This window comes from Leptonychotes weddellii, chromosome 5, assembly GCF_054177405.1.
Source record: "Leptonychotes weddellii isolate Sample4059 chromosome 5, ASM5417740v2, whole genome shotgun sequence".
Lineage (NCBI taxonomy): Eukaryota > Metazoa > Chordata > Mammalia > Carnivora > Phocidae > Leptonychotes > Leptonychotes weddellii.
Genome location: NC_138373.1, coordinates 64475351 through 64490764, shown reverse-complemented (window position 1 = coordinate 64490764; position 15414 = coordinate 64475351). Strand labels below are relative to the sequence as shown.

Here is a 15414-nt window from a genome sequence, read left to right as displayed (position 1 = left end):
ATGTAAAAAAGTAAACCCTCTGCCCAAAGATGACTACTATTAGCTTGAGATATTTAGATATCTATTCCTACCTATAAATTATATGTGTAAACAGGTTTGCATACCACTTTTGTCATTAATATTTTTCTTACCATTAAAATATGCTTTAAAACGTGATTTTAAATGGCTGGTTACATTCCACTGTATAGCTGCTGAATAATTAACTACTCCTCCTACTACTCAACTTGTTTCTAGTATTTTGCAATTATAATTAACACCGTATTGATATCTTCATAGACAAATACTTGTGCAACCTGGGACTATATCATTTCCCTAAGAAAACACTCTGTAGTTGAAATTACCCAATCTGAAGTCATTAATAATCGTAAGGCTCCCCACACACACTGCCAACTATTTTTGCAGAAAAAGTGTGCCAGTGTACTTCCCCACCAGTGTTTGCTGCAACCTCATCCTTGCTGACACTTACCTTGAATATTCTAAAAAACGGTTCTCCAACCGGAGAGGTAAAAAAGTGTACTTGTTTTCAATGTGAGTTCAATGTGAGTGCTTTCAATGATCACCTATCAAGTTAGCAGGGTTATTCATGTTAACTGGCCAATATATTTTTTTTTAATTTCCTCTTCTGTAAGCTGTCTAAATAAATCATTCCACTATTTTTGTTTTACTTTAAAATTTATCGAGGAGAACAAAATTTATTTTTTAAGCTTCTAACAGTATCACTAACTGGCTGCATCAGATTGTGCTCTGGGTACTCAGAGCACAGAAACTGCCATCCGGGGCATCAAGACGCAGGTGGAGGGCTCAGTCCTAAACATTTCAGCTTACTCAGCGTTGGATTCCAAACAGCTCAGAGGCTTACCTATGACTTCCTATGACAACAGACAAGAAATCACTCATCTTCCAAGTCTCTCTCTCTCTCTCTCTGGACCTATTCATTCATATGATTTCAGCTGAATGTTAAAAGTCCTCGTGAGCAAATGGCAATATATTCTCTTTCTCCTAACATCTTCAAGAGTATCCAAGCTGACAAAGGAATTGTAACTGGGGTAAAAGGGCTTCAGAATTAAAAATAAAAATAATACAGTTTTCAAGCATACGTTAACAGCCCTGTGATGAAAAACAGCAGATGTTATCAACTCTATTTCATAAATGAGAAAAATTCAGGTTCAGACACTGGATGCCAGGATTTCTGACTGGTGGTTTGGGGCCCTTTCGTGCTACCACGCTGCCTCTGGGGAAAAGGAAGAAATTACCATTTAATTTGTTTAATAGTCATGCTGTGATGACTTTTTTCTAATCTAATGTCAGAGTTATATTGATGTTTCGTATGACTGGATTTGCTGTAGTGACTAGGTTCATCGCTTCAAGGGAGCATGACACAGGAAAAGGATTTCTGGATGGAGAGTCAGAACCACCTGGGTTTAAAACCTGGCTCCTTCATTTATTAGAGTGCATTTACCTCCCAGAGCCTACATCTCCTCACCAAAAAATTAGGACAATTCAACCTATATTACACATCTATTAGCATAACCACACAAAATATACAAAAGAATCATTTCAAACAAAGGTCATGATTATTATGCTTATTCCCCTAGCAATAATTTCATCTCAAGGGGTGTTTTTGCTTCTGCAAATCGAGTGCAATCTTCAGGGTCCCAAGGTCACTATCTTCTGAATCTCCCAAGCCAAAAGCAAGATTCGACATCATCATGGCCTTAGACTCAGGAAAAATAGAGCAACAAGGTAGGACAATTTCCCCTCAAGGTTACATCCCGAAGACTAAGAAAACAAGCTCAGAATTCACATACAGCACAGCTCCATGGGCCAGTTTAGTTGGTCATATTGAAAGAAGTGATTCTGGGGGCACAGGGCAGTCCGCTGAAAATCAGTCCCACACTTTGGGCTTCGGAGGCCTCGTCAGTTCTGCTACATCCTCAGAAAATGGTGAGGTCTCACCAAAGATGGGCTGGGGTCAAACCAGAAGTACATTTGGACCAAAGGGTTTGCTCAACTACTTTTGCCACATAGCTGGGTATAAAGAAATGCTATTTTCTTGACCAAGAAAACAAAACAGATTTGTGACTGCTGGCCTTGTACTTGTCCTCTTACCTAGCAAAGCATATGACAATCCTAAAATCTCTGAAGACCAAGAGGTGGTGGGTTCTGGCAGCACAGCGCAGCTGAGCCAAGGGGGTGGAGGCAGGTGGGCAAGCAGCTCTCTCCAACCCTCAGAAGCCAAGGACCATGGGTGATGTGGCCAGCGGCGTGCATGGGGCTCCCTACTGGCCCTCCACCCTTTTCTCTAATCGTCATTCCTATGCCTGTTACAGGATTTTTAAGGGGGAGATGGAGGTCGGCTGCAGAGGCATGCGGGTTGGTTAGCAAATGCTAAATTCATACCACAGCTGTTGGCATTTAGGGGAAAGATGGGAAAATCAAGTTCTCAGAAATTATGTCTATGAAAAGAATGAGCACAGAATACCCAAACTTGCTACACTTAAGACTTTTCGTTCACAATGGGGCGCCTGGGTGGCTCAGTTGGTTAAGCGACTGCCTTCGGCTCAGGTCATGATCCCGGGGTCCTGGGATCGAGTCCTACATCGGGCTCCCTGCTCGGCGGGAGGCCTGCTTCTCCCTCTCCCACTCCCCCTGCTTGTGTTCCTGCTCTCGCTGTCTCTGTCTCTGTCAAATAAATAAATAAAAAAAATCTTTAAAAAAAAAAAAAAAGACTTTTCGTTCACTGTTAGAACAGCACTTGACCCTCCATGCATTCCTCAACTAGAATTTGTAAATACGTTTGTTCCTTTTGGCAGCCCACAATTTACAGAAGGGTTTTCTTTTAAAAATTAAGTTAGAAATCGATGTTCAGAACTCAGAGGATTTTCTCAAAGAAACAAGGTCATACTTGCAAGTTCAGCCCACAGATACTCACCATGTCCACAGTGAAGCCCAAGAGTATTAATGGTTTTGGTATTTTTAATGTCCCAGGGGAGGTGACCAAGAAAAGGGCTTGGATTTAGGGAAAGCAGAAGAAACAAAAAAGGAAAACAGGAGTTTCCTTTTGATAGGTGTAGGATAAGTTTTAGGTACAATTTCAGAATAGGAGGGCATTCAGATTTAGCTTCTTCCTATCCTGCTTTTTGACACTACTCCTTCTTCTGAGCATCCCTTTCCCCTTACACCATCAAAGACCCTGGCTAAAGTTCAGCCAGACCTGATAACACCTTGAAATGTTTTTTACTCTTTAGCCCCCTGATTATAACCCAGCCAAGTGGGAGATGCAGGCATTTACAGGGAAGGATTCTGATGGTACTACTTCAATTAGGGCCCACCCTGCTTCCAGGTCCAAAATACACATTTTGAAGAAGACGGCACTTTTTAAAATAAATGAATTACTGACTAAAGGAATTTCAGGTGGTGCAAAGAAAATGTCTTCTGGATCAGGGAAGTCACAGTATCTATACTGAATGTTTTGTTTCAACAGTCTACTCTTTAACTGGGCCAGCTTTTAGCTCTTTTTCCTCCACGTATTAACCTATAATTTAAAAGTTTCAAGTGAACTTTGGTGGGGGAGAGGAGAGCAACTGTCCACTTACATCAGGAATTCTCAAACTTGGCTGCCTACTAGAATCTCCTAGGGAGGGTGTTAAAAATCCAGATACCAGATCTGTAGGGCAAGACATCAAAAGTCACTGTGCTTTCCAGCTCCCAGAGGACTCCAGGGTGTAGCCAGGGCTTGGAACCACTGGTTTGCACAGCAGCACATTTATAACTTAGGGGACACGGAACTATCAAAGTGTTAGCCAGTTTTCCCACCAGGCTCCTAAGTGTCTATGTTACAACCAGTGGCAATTTTAAGTTGTCCAAGGGGGAAGTGTTGAACAACTGAATGGGATCCATTTGTAAATCCCAAGAGCTCCTGCTGGCCCTGAAAGGGAAGGTGCCTCTGCTCTACCTGGCCTCCCTTCGCATCCAAGAGGGTCCCGGGATTAAAGGGAAGTTAGCAGCTTTCATTCCAGGGTCTCTGGAACTTGTGCAGATGTCAGCCGCCTTCTGCTGCTCTCCACAATTACTAATGATTTACTCTAGAAACTACTTCCAAGAGCTACTGTACTTCCTATTTCCTGGCAGTAAACCATGGCCCCAAGGCTAGGACATGCATACCTTTTCCCAGCTGCAAACGTGGACCGTTTGGGTTTATGCCCACTTGTCATTTATCAAGCCCTTAAATGCCAAGGTAATAAGGGAAGAAGTTGCATTTCTATTTCAATCTCAGAAAACATGCGGCCCTTGAGGACACAAGGCAGCCTCCCTCCAAGTGGCCCCATTCCCCCCGCCTCCCGGAGTGGCTGCTTTCCACAGAAGACTGACACAGTCCCTGCTGCCTGAGACTGGGATTTATTGTCACATATGGTCACACTCAGAACAGGGCTTCTAAGCCTGAAAACATGGCCCACTGAAATGAAAGAATACTTCTTATTCAGAAATTTAAACACATCAGACACTAACTTGGCCTGTTGTTAACTGTGTAATTTCTTAAAACACATATAGAAATAAAATAACCCAGGTTTTTTGCAGTTGAAATGATAACTACAGACCCCAGCACATCAGGTTTTGTGATCTCTGTCGAAGGCCATTATTATCACAATGCTAATGGAACATTATAAGAAACAAGTGTTCCTTCCCTCTTACCTCCCATTTTAAAATAAGGAAACTGAAGCCCAAAAGGGAAAGGAGTTTATCCAAAGACTCCCCCCTTCCTCCCTTAAGCCCCACTTTAAAACAAGGTTCCAAAGAGAAGGGTCTTACCCAAACCCTCCCTGTTGCTGAGAGAACCAAGATCAGAACTCAGATCTCTCGATTCTGGGCAAATACACCGTCACCGTCGGGCCTGCTTTCTACTGTAGCCCCGAGTCATAAATGGGACCACAAAAGACCCACTTTATTTCAAAGGTAAAATATTAGTTGAGTTATTCCAGGATGGCTTTAATAAAAAGTGGGAAGGTAGAAATCAAATACATGTTTTCATCTACATTTAAAATAATTTTTAAATTTGGTCTTTTATGTAAATGGTAATGTGCTCAAATATTTTGAACACCCCACATTTTAACTACCAAGATCACTTTTTAAACAGATTTCCTCAATAGTCAATGGCCTCCTCCAGCCCAATCTTACCACTTCCAGACCCCACAACCAGCCAGTTAGCTGTCAGGTTAAGGAACAGAAAAAGCATTCAGTTAAGCAAAAATGAGTATACCCACCATTTAATTGTATACTTGAGGTTTGGTTGACTGACTGTGCTATCATCTAGGAAAATAGTGGAGCAGGAACTGTATTTCCTCGCTATTTGTCCTGGAGGATGCTAGAAAACAATGGCAACAAGACAGGACAATTAAGTGGGACTCCAAATTCTTCCAAGAAACATCATCCCCTTAAACTTGATATCAGACCACAGATGAAAAATGTCTTAGCAAGAAATAATAATACCACCAGCAAGAACAGTACAAAAACACTTTCTTCATACAATGAAATCCCTTGTTCTTCTACATGTAGAAGTCACTACCACCACTGCTAGTCCCAAACCTCCTTCACTGGGAGAACAGTACTCTCTTGCAAGGAAGCACCAAAGAGTGTGTTGCAGGGTCCATAAAAATCACCTGCCCTGGGGCCTGTGTGAAACAATTAGTACACTGCTCATTACACCAGTGAAAGCCCCTAACTAAGGCAGCATCCTGGTTTTATGCATCAAGATGAAGGCAAGAGACAACTGTACCCATTTTCTTTATTCTTGGGGTACAGCTGATTTGGAGGCCATGGAAAATGCAGCCAATGTAAATTTAGATCTCCTGGTTAATCAGCTTGAATTCAGGAGGTGAAGTTATAAAGAAAAAAGTATTGCTTTGTTAGGGGCGAAACACATTTTAAAGAGGAAGATTATCTGATACTTTTGAAAATACAACCAATGGATGACCTTCAGGTAGTGCCTGTTCTGTCTTATGACTGGTTCTTTCACAAATGTAAAAACTTTGGGCTCTCTGAAGCACCTCAGCACTGAGTACTACTTCTGAAAGGTACTGGTAAAGAAAACAGAATTTAAATTATACACTGATGACATCTAATTGAATACTAAATAGATTTTTGCCAATATGTGGGCGATAGGATTAGTAGACATTACTCCAGATAATTCTTATTCAAAAGCAAGTTAGGAAAAAAAAAAACAAAAACAAATCACCCAAACAAGTTTCCATTTGTCTGGTGCTATGTTGACAGTCTAAGAGGCATTTTCAGCAACTGATGCAAATAATCCCTTCAGAGCTAATAAAATTGGCTGCCTCAAGTGCCCATCTGCAATAAAATCCTGTGTCCACACTTCACAAATGTAAAGGAAGCCTTAAAGCTAATCAGAGACCAAAGGCCCTATTCCACACTTTAAAATTTACTTTATATTTAATCATGTTTCCTCTGTAATAAAATTATGAAAATATGCAATAGCCTGAGAAATACAAAACCAATGTTATAAACAGAATCTCTCCTCAAAACTAAGTAATAAATGGTAATAGTCACGATTTCAAGTGTCCAGTTCCTTAGACCACAGCTAGAGGGCACTGCACTACCGAAACATTATAACCCTCCCTGGCACTGGTTTATAAATAGCATGTGGGTCAGAAGGAAATAACTAAAGTCAGGAAATTCAGTTCTCGGGCTTTCCTTCGTAAGCTCACACTGTTTTGTGCCTGTGTAAGGAAAGGGCACAAAAAAAACTTGCAAAGTTCAAGTTACAATTTGAATGTCAATTTTAAAATGGCATTTTCATATCTATCAAATTAATCATAACATTCTCATTACGACAATCCAAAGACACTAAAAATAATTTTTTCTCTTCTTAAGCTCTTATAGCAATCATATTTAAGTCACACAAAACACATTAAAAACTCAGAACATAATATAGCTATTAATACAGGTGGCAAGCTTTTAAAGGTCTTATGAAATTTTCCCCATGGGTGTAAAACCTACTACAAACAAAATCTCAACAGATATTATGTTTAACACAAAAATTCAGTAATTAATTGATGTTAATGAATTTTTAGAGACACAGGGTAACTTTAGATATAATCCCAACAATGAAGCAAAAGGACAATAATAATTCACTTTATTTTGTGTGGTTTCAACTATTCCTTCTGACACAAATTTCTCAGGATTAAAATGTGATAGGAACTGCGAAGAATAAATAGTTTCCCTAAGAAAACATGAGCATGGGTGTCAAGGAGAGGATATGAGACAGGTGAACATCATCCACATCCCTCCGCAGTCTAAGAAACTCCCTCCGTGAGCCCACGGGCAGGCACACCCCCGGGCGCACACAGTCCCCTAAGGGTCAGAGGGTTACCTGAAAGCAGCACTCAGGGCTGGCGTGCCACAGCCCTCAGTTTGCCAGGGGAACACCAACTAAGCTTTCAAACTCTACAACAATGTCTAAATTGAATACAAATCCTCAGTATTGAGTTATAAAGATTTTTAGTTGCAGGGTGCCTCATAAGTCTATAATACCATTTGGGTGTTAAGTCACTTGTTGAATGTCAGGACTACAAGATTCAGAGAATGTGTACTTCTCTGGATCTGAAATCCATGTCACTAAAAGGCTCAAATAATTAGAATCCTGCAGCAAAAAAGCTCTTGCCTCTGGGGTTGCTCTCCTGCTCTGGTTTCTGTTTTGAACTGTTCTGTGTAGCAGAGGGAAGGGAGAGCCAGCCCAGGCACCAACACCTTCCGACGAGCAGCACCAATGTGTGTCCTGCAACAGACAGCTGGAAGTGTCTGTGAAGCCTCTGAAGCATCAGAGACACATGTACATTCACAGAAAGTGTGTTCTCATTTGTTAAATATTTTGAATAAGCACATGGTGCACCAGATACATGGTTCTCAGTTTTAATATTATATAGCATAATACTACATTAATTTAGTCATCCCATGATTCTGAAAAGTCCATATGCTCGTACATGTGTATGTTTGGCACATCTAAAATCTTCCAATTAGGTTTCAGTCTTGCTCATAAATAACATGGCCACATGATGCGCTGGAGAGCTGCAGTCAAGAAGACAGATGCTAGAGTGGCAACTGCAGGTGCGAGCTAATATTTATAAAGTGCTTAGAGAAGGGCCAGCATATGAGAAGCATTACATCAGTCCTTGTTAAATAAAAAGTACATTAAACATGTCAAAAAAGAAGCGCTGTGAATTGTGCAAGACTGTTGAATCCCAGACCTGTACCTCTGAAACAAAAAATACAATATATGTTAAAAAAAAAAAAAAGAAGAAGATAGCAGGAGGGGAAGAATGAAGGGGGGGGAATCGGAGGGGTAGACGAACCATGAGAGACGATGGACTCTGAAAAACAAACTGAGGGTTCTAGAGGGGAGGGGAGTGGGAGGATGGGTTAGCCTGGTGATGGGTATTGAGGAGGGCACATTCTGCATGGAGCACTGGGTGTTATGCACAAACAATGAATCATGGAACACTACATCTAAAACTAATGATGTAATGTATGGGGATTAACATAACAATAAAAAATTTTTTAAAAAAGTGATAGGAATGCTTTTTTATGCTAATGTCTGTAACTTATTAGAAATATACCGAAGAAAATACCTAAGACAACATTTTACTGGAAAAGGAAGGGCACAGCAGTATCGTTAGCTGGCTCAGACAGATGGTACCAAGAATGACAGTCTTGGCGAAAGAGCAGATACTATAATGTCAACCACAAACTGCTTGGAAGAGCAGCAGAGAACAGTCCAATCAGTGAGAAGCCCAATTATGGATTTTAAGGAAATAAATGCTCTAAACTATTATTCAAAATATTTTAATAAAAATTTTTATCTTTGAAATAGTGTATATTTTACAAATTAAGTAATAAATACATGGAATAAAACTTTTTAGAACTGGAGTGAAGATCGTCTAGTCCACCTATTCATATAATGTCCACAGTATAAAATAACCTATTTACACCCAGATCCATTAACAGACAATTGTTGGACTGTGTATTTAAGAAGGTTTTATTGAAGAGTTATCATGTGTCCCAAATAATGAGATTATCCCCTTCTGTGATTCCAATTAGATGTCTGTCAGATACAAAGATATGTAGATGCACACACGCGTGCGCACACACACACACACAAACACACACAGACAATCCAAGTGCAGAACAAAGAGAAATGGTACAGGGATAAGACTGACACTGGACCCTCCACAATGACCAGAAATCCTTCTCCCAAGTATTCCAACCCCCACCTTCTTCTCAGATCCTTTGTCAGCTGCCTCACGCTGAGCTCCCGCAGCACCACGCATCGCAGAGAACTGAGAGCCCATCGGGCAGCATCCACCCTACTGCTTCTTCCTCCCTTGCAAACAAACATGTAGTACTGCCCCCCTCACCTCCAGTGGAAGACCTACCATTCTCCAGGCCAGGGCTAGGTAATGACTCCGCTTCTTCAAATTTTCTAGAAGTTGGCTCACACTCCACATGCAATACCCATTCACAAAGAACCCCGAACCGCTATTGTAATGAGTACTTTCCAGTCCTAGCTCTCTCCTAGTTTCCTTCTATTTTTCTGGCTAGTAGGTCCCTTTTTGTGGACTCCATTTCTCTGAACTCCCTGGAAGGTGACAGTCTTTTCTTCTCCCTGTATACTCTCTCCCTAGGGGGTCCTCCTGTAGTCTCATTAGTTCAACTTCCTTCTACTCTCCTTTGAGTCCCAAATCTCTCCTCTTTGGCAAAACCTCTCTTCCAAGCTCTCTACCTAAATGTTCCTCATAGGCACCTCAAATGACAAACGAATCTCTTCTTCCATTCAATTAATAATGGCTTAAAACCAGAAACCCACACATATTTTGTCTTTCCTTTGGTATCCTTGCATCAAGTACTATTGATTCTGCCTCCTAAATACATTTCAAAAGCATTTTCCTGTACATCCCTCCAGCCACTAACTGGTATATGAATGGCCTCCATCACTTCTCACCTGTATTACTGCAAAAGCCATCCCGTCTCTAGGCTCATTCCTCTCCAAACCAGTCTCCCTCTGATGCTACTGTGATCTTTTTACAAAGCAAATCAGATCATGTCACCTCCCTGCTTAAATGATTCAGAGGTTCTCCATTGCAGGGAGGAGACATTCATCATCTCTTCATGTCCCCAGGTCACCACTCACTTCTTCCTTCCACATACACTACACTTAGATATAATTAAACGGTGACATGATGACAGTAACAACAACTTTTATTTAATGGCCATCAAATAAAAGCCAACAGTATTCTGGATACTTTACATGTGTTCATTTACAGCTCACAAACCCCTAGCAAGGCAGGCAGAATTCTCATTTTATAGGTAAGTCAAAGGAGGTCAGCAAAATTAAGTAATGTTTCCAAGGTCAAATCTAAGATGCCAGAGTTCACATTTGTGAACACATCTGTCTGACTCCAAACTCCATGCCTTCCTACCAACAGCAGAAAGGAGAGTGCCATGTATTAAAAAGCTGGCAAACAGGAGCTCATGGCAAGGGCTCTTGCCAACGGACAGAGAAATAATGACACGCTCAGGACACACTGCAGCGGGGCAGTGGCTGGCAAAACAAAGGGGCCAAAGCCCTGGCCCTCTTGTGGTCCTGCTAGGAGCTAATGTGGACGAGACACTCCAGTACAAGTGAAGCAAGAGCATGCTAGAGTCTGAAAGCCTAGAGTTCAGGTTGTAGCTCTGCCACTGATCGGTTACATAAACTTGGGCAAGTTAGTTAAGTAGGAGATGACACGTCCTGGCTTGCTGGGGACAGTCCGAGTTTGCCCGCTGTCCTTGAGTAACCAACAACAGCATCCCTTTTCACACTCAACAGTGTCCCATTCGGGCAATAAATTATAAGGTCACTATACGCTTTACCTCCCCAAGCTTCAATGTCTTCATCTATAAAATATGGAGAGCTCATTGTGGTGCTGTGAGGGCTATCCCAGGGTAACACCTGGAGTGCTGAGCACATGGACATGCTCAACGAGTATTATTAAGTCACTTAATAACACTTAGTCTCTGTGCTTTAACTTCCCATTTTCAATGGTTACACAAAACTGACCTACTATTTCTTAGGGTTTGTTAGGATCAAATAAAAATAAAGCATTAGGAAATATGAGGTAATATTAGTAGAGGAAAAAAAGTTGTAAAAGTTTGAAAAACAAATAAAATCTTCAAAAATGAAAGTTCCCTCATTTTTTTTAAGCCATGACCTTCATTGAGAAGGCTAGTTTCCCAGAACACAGAGAAATGAAATTTGCACTACTATTCCTTTATTAAGAATTAACTGAAGGCCTGATGTGTGCAAAATATATGTGGGAAGAGCAAGGAGAGGGGGACAAAGGGGCTGGGGTGCCCACAGCCACCACCTGCCACCCCACCTGAACACTCATGATGTGTAGATAGCCTCATAAAACCATGAAGGCAGGGTGTGGTAGTTCCCTCGTTAGATTAAGAAAGTATCTTTGCCCAAGTCACACAGCCAATATGGAGTGGATACAAGGACATTCTGTGCAATTTCCAAGTCCATACAAACCCTCTTATCCAAGAGGGCAGAACCACTCACAGCTGAGACCAGCATCCTTCCAATACCACCACGGGCCTCAGAGACCCAATGACAAAATAACAGAACAAACAAAAGGAAGACCCCTCGTCTCTGATCTCAAGGTATTAACAAACTAATATTCCATGGAAAGAGAAAGGGAGACTGAACAGCTTTTAGCAGGATCAATTTTTTATAGCAGGAAAAAACAAGTTCTGAAAAACTAAAAGAAAAAGCAAACATCCATGGAATTAAGAACCGAAGCAGACAAAATCATTAATATGAAAACAGAAAATAAACCAACATTGGATTTCAAAAACAAAAATGGGGCAAATGCCAGCACTGAGGTCAAATTATGCTCTACTGTGAGTCATGCATGCTGTCACAACAAAATAATTACATTCATAATGTACTTCAATCCCAGGTCAAATCTTGGCTTTATTATGGCTCAGTGCACCAACTCTACAACGAGAAGTACTTTTTGTCATTAAATTTCTGGCTGTGAGGCAAAATCCAGAAATATAATCTTTTAGGCTTGGCACTATCTGAGGTAGAGAGATTTTCCTGACAGCACTGAGGGCTGAGTACTGAGGATGTGCGGCACCGCCCTGGGCCTCCCAACCCCTCCGGAGGCTTCCGCAGGGCAACTAGCACAGTGTGTATTTACTGCTCCCTGGGTCCTTTCTGCAGCTACAAAAGAAAGAGAGATTCATTTTCCAAATAACATTTTTTCTATTACTTCATTTCTTAAATGCAATGGCATATACAGTCCAGGCTGTATTTTCTGGGTAGGGTGGGGTGGGAAATGAGCATATTCCAGAATGCTGTAGGGTGGATGTTTATCCAATGTAGGCCTTAAAATTTTTAATTTACAGAAAGACTCAAAAATAGGTTAGATTTGCCTCAGAATATAAGAAATTCAAGTTTCTTTCCTACTTCATTTGAGCTCACTCTTCTACATAATTAGGAAACTGTCGCAGAAGCTCAAATATGCACAATGCAAATGTTTAAGGGCCCACACATATCCTATCTCCATTGCCATTCATAACTATCCTGTGAGACAGTTCTGGGAGGTAAGCAATAGCATTCCTCTTTATGGGTGACAGAATCGAAGTGCTTTACCAAGTCACACAAGAACTGGGCATCACAAAGGGGAGCTCTGTCAGAGCAATCAGAATTCAGGCCACCTGACTCCTAATAAAGTGTTCTTGCTACACCAACTTGTTCTTAAGCATCATCCCTTCAAAATTCTCAATGAATGCAGGTATAGTCATATTGGTAAAAATGTTCCCAGTTCCTGAAGGTAATTTCTTCTCTTGGGAAAAGTTTAAAAAGTAAAACGGAAGTAAAGAAAAAATAAGAGTTGCGATTTGAAGAAACAAGTAGCTAATTGTTGATCAGAGTTTAAAACTGAATTCATAAAACTGCAGACACAATATGAAAAGCCAAAGACCAGCTACTTTGAAAAACAGTTTGGCAATTCCTCAAAATGTTAAATATAGAATGGCCATATATCCCAGCAATTCTACCCCTAGGTATATGCCCAAGAGAAATGAAAATATATGTCCACACAAAAACCCGTACAAGAATGTTCATAGCAGCATCATTCATAATAGCCAAAAGGTGGAAACAACCCAAATGTCCATCAACTGATGAATGGATAGATAAAATATGGCCTAGCCACACGATGGAATAGTATTTGCCATAAAAAGGAATGGAGTTCTAATATAAACTAATTCAATGTGGATGCACCCTGAAAACATGCTACCGAAAGAAGTCTGTCACAAAAGGCTACATAATGTACGATTAGATTTCTATGAAATGTCCAGAAGGGATAAATCTGTAGAGGCAGGAAGCAGAGTTGTGGTTGCCAGGAGCTGGGGGGAGAGGAAGAACAGAGTGACTGCTGATAAATACAAGGTTTCTTTTTGGGGTAATGAGTACATTCTAAAATTGACTGTGGTAATGGTTGCACAACTCTATGAATATACTAAACACCATTAAATTGTATACTTTAAATAGGTGAATTTTGTGGTATGTAAATTATATCCCAATAAAGCTGGTTTTTTAAAAATAAATTTTTCATAGAAGGAAAAAATAGTTAAAAACCAAAAGCAAGAAAACACCTGATGGGATGGACTAGAACTGGAAATTAAAGTATCAGTAGGAATTAATGATTTCTAAAACGTCTCTTTCCTAGCCATGTTTGCTAAATGGGCCAGTGAGAAACACTGATGCCCAGCAGCGAGGAGTACAATGAATTCTAGATCTGGGTTTCTAATACTCTTGTCACTGGGGCTGGCGGGGGCGGGGGGGGGAACCAGGGCTCCCTGGAAAAATGGCTGATTCCAGGGCTGACCCAGGGAGGTACAAGGTGAGCCTAAAACATCTTACTGTACTAAAAAGCAAGAGAGTGCTCAAAAAAAATGATGGGGGCATGCAGCAAGAACACAGAGCCAGTTTGAAAAGACTGCCACTAGACAATCTAGGGAAATATGAGCATCAAAATAATTAAGGACAGAAATGGCTATCATTGAAAAAACAGAAATCCAGAAGTCCATACTAAAGGTGGATGGCAGAATGGGTGGATGGGAAGAAAGGGTTCCCCTGAGAACAGAATAATGACTGCCACATGGGGAGGAAGCAATGGGGCTGGAAAATTAGCATTCTGCAACCAAAATATAAAGACTAGTTCAAGCAAGAATGATCAATAGATGCTAAATCTGGGGTTGAAGATAAGGACCAGGATATTTGCATGGCGCATAGACTGACTGCTTATTAGTTGGCAGGGGGAATTTCGTTAAATACTGGGTAGAGATCTGGACAGCTCCTTGCAGGGTGATCAAAATCAACATCACCAATGAAGTCAGAAGGATATTGTGTCTCCAGATTTGAAACACTAAGAAGTGCAAGGGAGCATTCCATGAAGTATTCTGGCTGCAAATGCTTTCCTAAATCCTTCAGACAAATCCAAAATGAGAAGCATTCTGTTAAAAAAAAAACAGGGGTGTCTGGGTGGCTCAGTCATTAAGCGTCTGCCTTCAGCTCAGGTCATGATCCCAGGGCCCTGGGATCGAGCCCCGCATCTCGGGCTCCCTGCTCAGCGGGGAGTCTGCTTCTCCCTCTCCCACTCCCCTTGCTTGTGTTCCCTCTCTCGCTGTGTCTCTATCTCTGTGTCAAATAAATAAATAAAATCTTAAAAAAAAAAAAAAAACAAGTTGGGGCGCCTGGGTGCTTCAGTCAGTTAAACATCTGACTCTTGGTTTCAGCTCAGGTCATGATCTCACAGGCCTTGAGACTGAGCCCTGCGCTGGGCTCCATGCTAAGCGGGGAGTCTGCTGGAAGATTTCCTCCCTCTGCCCCTTCCCCCCGCCCCCCCCCCGCCGCTTCAAATAAATAAATAAATAAATCTTTAAAAAACCAACCAAACAAAAACACCTGGCCCTGTATTCTTCAACAATGTCAGCGTCATGAAAGACAAAGAAAGGCTTAGGATCTCTCCAGATTAAAGGACACTGAGGGGCACACCCACTAAATGCCATGTGTGATCCTGGATTGAAAGCAGTACCAGAGAAAAACATGCTACACAGGACATTATGGGGCCACTTACCACAACTGGATTATGGACAGTTAATTAAAAAGAATTTTACCAATGTTAAATTCTTGCTTTTGATAACAATATTTTAGTTATACAGAGAATAACCTTGTTCTTAGGAAATACACAGCAGAGTATTAGGATGTAAAGGGAATGATGCAGATAATCTACTCCCAAACATTTCAGAAGAAAATATACAGAATAATGATTAGAGGATGGGTAGAAAGTG

At 41.0% G+C, this 15414-nt stretch overlaps 1 protein-coding gene across 2 annotated transcripts in view; it reads right to left on the bottom strand.

Annotated features, from left to right (window-relative positions):
• The window catches only part of CCNY (cyclin Y), a 220046-nt gene that overhangs the window by 35651 nt on the left and 168981 nt on the right, over positions 1 to 15414 (bottom strand). For both annotated transcript variants that reach the window (XM_081820894.1, XM_081820893.1), the window contains exon 3: positions 5262 to 5362. In XM_081820894.1, the coding sequence (XP_081677020.1) occupies positions 5262 to 5362 (101 nt within the window). The remainder of the gene's footprint in view (positions 1 to 5261; positions 5363 to 15414) is intronic.